Genomic DNA, 5,726 nt, shown 5'->3' on the forward strand with positions numbered 1-5,726 from the left:
GCTCTTCATTTGATGGATGGTCAAAAAGCTGCATCATACTAAAACTAGAGCCCTATTATAGTACCAAAACTTTCTTATGGTTGGCTGATGGGAACAGGCTTAGTTTACTGAAGACAGGCCGCTCTCATTCTTTGGGTGTAGGAGTAGACAGATTAAAAGAAGAAAGATACTCCTACAGCTGTAGCAGCACGAGGGAGGAACAAGTACGTACACCAGGAAGGGGACACATAGGCAACTTTCATTATGCACTAGAGTCTAGAGTTACAGTTAGTCTCCAGGGTGTGGCCAATCCATATCAACCTCTTACGCTCTGTCTGCTCTATCTGTCTGCATAATTCCAAGCAGAGTCAGGTTAGATCAAGAGACAAAACATCAGACCTTCTCACGCATCACTTGCTATGTCGACTAATCGGTATGTGGCAAATTTTCGTATTTTGACCCTTTTCTGAAACCTATTTGAGATTTGACCCTAGTTTAATAAAATTTCGAGATCTGACCCTTTTGTTACCGCCAGAGTCCATGGCGGTAGGGTCTACCAGCCTACCGCCAGGGACTTTGACGGTAGGAAACATCGCTACTGGTCCTTGGCGGTAGCAAAAGGGTCAAATCTCGAAAAAATTTCAAACTAGGGTCAAATCTTGAATAGATTTCAGAAAAAGGTCAAAACACGAAATTTAGTCTCGGTATGTAGCACTCCCACAAAATAAGACGTACTCCCTTCGTTTCAAAATAAGGCTGGTTGTAATGGGGAGTATCATATACTAGTATCATGCATATGATACTAGTGTGTGATACTACCTTCGTAATGCATAGTATCATAAGTTAGTACTCCCTCGGTCACGGTTTAGAAGGCGCGCTTGGAAATTCTATGAGACCTAGGTAGTTATCTATTGGTTATGAGATGAGCTAGAAAATAATATCCACACTATGCATGCATATAGGAATAGTATATAGGAATACTAATTAGCTATTAGACATAAATGCAATGCACCCTAAACTTTGTCTATTGTGGAAACCCACTCAAATTTAACTGTGCCTCTAAACTGTGACGGAGGAAGTATCTTAGATTGCCTTATTAATTGCCATGCATGACACAAACTAATAGATCATTTAATATGATACGGTATCATGATACACTACATCCTCTCTTTCCTCATTTAATTGTGTGCCATGTTATTCAAGAAGTCTAGTTGGCATGCATGATACTACTTACGATACTCCTACTACAACCAGCCTAAGACAAAAATTTTGGGACGGAAGGAGTAGCTCGCAAAAACGTCTTATATTATGGGACAGAGGAAGTACATGTGAACTGGTTCAAGTACAACAAAAAAAAGGTTTAAAAATTTAAACAAAGGCATTTCTGAACCAGATGACACATACTGGGCACCAAAGTTGCCGGAACACATGAAATGAAAGCATCGTTGTTTCCCTCTTTGATAGAGAAACAAGGGAGTTTCTCCGGCAATACAAGGCTTACCTGAAATGCAAAAGCATTGCATTTCAGGTGAAGCACTACAAATACACAAGAATTTTATAGTAGCTCAAGTGCATATAAAGTTTTAAATGGAGCTAGACCTAGCTAGAGATGACAGGATTAGATCAACTGGACCCGCCATACATGGTTTGAAAAGGAGACACCAGAGGACAACACAAGTAGCATCACTCATCATCACACTGCACAACTGAAACTAACAACTACAGACAACCTGTGGACAAGACACCACAAAAATACAAATACTTTTGAAATAAGTCTCATGCTTATAAAACTGATGTGAGAGGATCCACAACAGGCATCATACTGATGAGGATCAAAGTCAAACACATCAACAGCCATAGGCCATGAGACCGTTGGAATGCATTACAGTACATAATTTCTTGCCTATCGAAGACTAGGTTGGCACTTGGCACTCTGCTCCTACTACCTAAAGCACACTAGATAGAATGCTTAAATGACTACCAAGCAAAGAAGGATACCCAAAATGAAACGAGGCCTGACGAGAAGGGGGCCAAAGCAGATAGAGCTTAACCTAACTCGGCCTCTGGGCTGTCCTGTGGGCATCTGATCAACTCCAATATGTTCACCACCTCACTCATGTCTGGCCTATTGGAGGGAACCTGAGAAGTACAAACTAAGCCAAGTTTCATGATAGGAACCGCCTCTTCCAGTGGGAATTTTCCGCAGAGCTTCTCATCGACACACTCTTCCACTTTGCCTTCATCCAAAGCAGCCCTCACCACATCACACAGTACAATAACATCATCTTCCATGTACTCCACTGGTGTCCTCCCTGTCATGACCTCCAGCACAAGAACTCCAAATCCATACACATCACATTTCTCGGTTATCTTCACAGTCCTGCATGTAAATTCTGGTGCCATGTAACCAAGTGCACTCTGTACCTTGCTGCTTAGAACATACCGATCCAACAACGGCAGTAGCTTTGCCAATCCGTAGTCCCCCACCTTGGCCTCGCCCGAATCATCAAGCATAATGTTGCTTGACTTGAGATTGTAGTGGATAATGTCATGCCTGTGGAGGTGAGCCAGGCTTCTTGCCATACCAAGAACTATGTCAAATCTTTCCTTCCATGAAAGGTAATTTGCATTGGACGATTCATGAAGTTGTTTATGCAAGTTACCCCCAGAGACAAACTCGTAGATAAGAAGCTGAAGTGATGGCGTCCAGTAATAGCCCTTGAGTGCAACAAGGTTACGGTGGCGTAACTTGCCCAGCATCTTCACTTCCCTCTCAAATTCATCTTGAGATTTGACCAAGCTTGACACTGTCAGTTTCTTGATGGCAACAGGTTGGCCATCTCGGAGAGTGGTCTTGTAAACAGTGCCAAAACCACCACGGCCGAGCTCACAGTCCTTGTTCAGAAGAGCATGGGTACTGGCACTGAATTCTGGATTGCCTCCTCCAAACATGACAAGCTTGCCTGCATTCACGTCAGTTGTTGGAGACTGACTGAGATATCCATCGGAGAGTTCCAGCGCAGCAGCAGCAGCAGCAGAATGAGAACCTGGGGCACGAACTTGAAGGTTAAGAACTGTAATGGTTATGATACCAACAGCAATGAGAACAGCAGCACCAATTGCAACAAGGGCTGAGATGCTCAGTATGGTTTTCTTGTGATGGAGCCCCCCAGGCACAGGCTCTTTCTGTGTCAGCGGATTGGAAGAAGAGTCTGGATTCAGTACAATTGGTTTAGGTAATACACCAGGACAAGATGAGTTGAGCTTTGCACCGCAAAGGCCAGGATTGTCGGACACAGATGAGAGGGAAATTGTGTCAAAAAAGCTACCAGGAGGGAGGTCCCCGGAGAGCTGGTTATGTGAAATGTTGAAGCAAATGAGGTGGGCAAGGTTGGAGAGCTGTTTTGGCAGACCACCCGTGAGCTTGTTCCGAGAAAGATCAGCAGTCTGAAGGTTGGTGAGATTGGCTATTGCTGCTGGAATAGCTCCGGTTAGACTGTTGTGTGATAGATCCCTGCACATAGTAACCAAGCATACAATTAAAGACAGAATTGCATGAACAACTCGAAATATCGACCTAGCGAATCGAGTTGAATAAGAAAGAGATGCTTAAACTTACAGTGATGTCAAGGCAGAGCAATCACCGATCTGGGGTGGGATTTCCCCAGTGAGGGAGTTCTTGGCAAGGCTCAGCACTTTGAACGACTTCCCTCCAATGGTAGATGGAATACTCCCATTGAGCCTATTGGCACTCAAATCAAGCAGCTCCAGTGACTTCATCTCCACAATGCTGGCTGGAACACTCCCAGACAGCGAGTTCCAAGACATGTTCAGCGACTGCAAGGTGAGCAGTTGCGAGAGTTCCAACGGGATCCGTCCTGAAAATGAATTGCTTGACAGGTCCACGCCTTGAATCACAGAGGATGCATTCACAGGCACCATCACTACACCACTGAATGTGTTGTAGGACACCGACACCCATTGCACACCGGAAGCAAATACCCAGGTAGGCAGGCTGCCAGTGAGGGAATTCCAGCTCACGTCAACGTGCACTAGGCTTCTACATCCACCGATTGACTCGGGCAAGCCACCGGTGAACCCATTTCCGGACAGCCTCAGCTCCCTCAGTGACATGAGCCCACCAATTGACCCCGGAATCTCCCCGGAGAACTTGTTCCCCGACAAATCTAGCGTCTCCAGGCTCACCATTTCTCCAACCCAAGTTGGAACATTTCCGGTGAGCTCATTTGAGCTCAAGTCAAGGTCTGTGCAAGTGGAGAGCCTCCGCAGGGACTCCGGCAAGTTGCCGGAGAGCGAGTTAGAGCTCAGGTCCACTGACCGCAGCAGCGGACAGTCCCCAATGTCATCCGGGAGGCTGCCTGTGAGGCGGTTCCTCCTCAGGTTCAGCGCCCGCAGGTTGAACATCTTGCTGATGCCCACAGGCAACTCGCCGGTGATGGCATTGCCGGAGAGGTCCAGGGTTCGCAGCGCATTCAGGGACCAGATGCCGCTGGGCAGTATGCCGGCCAGGCGGTTGGAGGACAGGTTGAGAGACGCGAGCGTGCCGCACGCGGCCACGTCCGGGGTGTCACCGGTGAAGGCGTTGTTGGCCAGGGAGACGTCCCGGAGGGCGTGGCACTTGCCGAAGAATCCCTCCGGGATGGCGCCCGAGAAGGCGTTGGAGCTGAGGTCGAGCGACTGGAGGTCCGGGAGGCGGGCGAGGTCGGGTGGGATGTCGCCGGAGAAGTTGTTGGCGGAGAGGGAGAGCGACTGGAGCGACTCGAGGCGCAGGAGGCCGCGTCCGAGCTTGCCGGAGAGGCCGAAGCCGGCGAGGTTGAGCCCCGAGACGCCGCCGGTGCGCGGGTCGCAGGTGATGCCGGCCCACGCGCAGGCCCGCTCGTCGTCCTCGCTCCACGTCGCGAGGCGCCCCTCCGGGTCCACCACGTCGGCCTTGAACACAATCAGCCCCAGGACGTCGTCGTTCAGCGCCGCCGCCAGGCCCGCGCGGCCGCCGCCCTTGGCCTCCGCCAAGAAGACGAGGTGGACGAGGAGCAGCAGCACGAGGGACCGCATTGCTGCGAGTTGGATCCCAAATGGCAAGGGCCCAAACAGCACGGCAGCAAGAAGTGAGGGCTTTTACGGGCTCGGAAGAAGGAGGAGACGCCCCCAAAATACCGCAAGAAGGCGATTCCGATAAAGCGGATGAGCTAGGAGAGATGGGATTCAGTCAAATCTGCAGCAGAGGACCTCACGGCCTGGGACGCCGCCCTCCCCTCCCCTCCCCTCCCCTACAAATTCAAACAGGAGAAGAAACCAAGTGTAAGTAATTGAGCTGCGGAAATTCGGACTCTGAGGAGTAGCCGAGGTGGGTAAGGACGTACCGGCACGGGAGCCTCCGCCGTCTACTTGTAGGGCGCAGCCGCCTCACCGGAGAACGCCATTGTTGCAGGTCGGAGAGGAGGAGAGGAGCGAAGGGGTTGGGGTGTCGAGCGAACCGTGGTGGTATTTGTTGGTGACAAAAGGAAAAAAGGGGCGAGGGGGAAAAGCTGCTGCAACGCAGGACAGAAGTGATCGGACGGCCATGAGCTGCTGTAGCAAGCCATCGAGGGTTCGGATGGGCCGGCCGCGCGAGCTAAAAGTTAGTGCTGCGTCGGGCGGGGGGCGCTTGGGCCGTGAGTATGGACCGAGAGCGGCTGCCCGAGCCCGACCAAGAAAAAAATAGGCTCGGTGTACGTGGGCGGGGCGGT

General features: G+C 50.1%; 1 protein-coding gene across 1 annotated transcript; it reads right to left on the reverse strand.

The window, feature by feature from the left end:
- Positions 1-1,741: 1,741 nt before the first annotated feature.
- LOC125551403 (probable LRR receptor-like serine/threonine-protein kinase IRK) lies at positions 1,742-5,498 on the reverse strand. Its single transcript, XM_048714626.1, has 3 exons — positions 5,361-5,498; positions 3,599-5,267; positions 1,742-3,493 (listed from the first exon to the last, which is right to left on the reverse strand). The coding sequence occupies exons 2-3, from the start codon at positions 5,050-5,052 to the stop codon at positions 2,026-2,028; spliced, it is 2,922 nt and encodes a 973-aa protein (XP_048570583.1). The 5' UTR covers positions 5,053-5,267; positions 5,361-5,498; the 3' UTR covers positions 1,742-2,025.
- Between the last annotated feature and the right edge of the window lie 228 nt (positions 5,499-5,726).

The sequence above is a fragment of the Triticum urartu genome, chromosome 4, assembly GCF_003073215.2.
Source record: "Triticum urartu cultivar G1812 chromosome 4, Tu2.1, whole genome shotgun sequence".
In the NCBI taxonomy this organism is placed as follows: Eukaryota; Viridiplantae; Streptophyta; class Magnoliopsida; order Poales; family Poaceae; genus Triticum; species Triticum urartu.

Bases quoted from the DNA above. Each gene is read 5' to 3' on its own strand.
- LOC125551403 (XM_048714626.1), bottom strand. From the start codon at position 5,052: ATGCGGTCCCTCGTGCTGCTGCTCCTCGTCCACCTCGTCTTCTTGGCG. The intron at 3,494-3,598 runs GTAAGTTTAAGC...TACTATGTGCAG, and splicing joins TGCTCTGCCTTGACATCACT to GGATCTATCACACAACAGTC.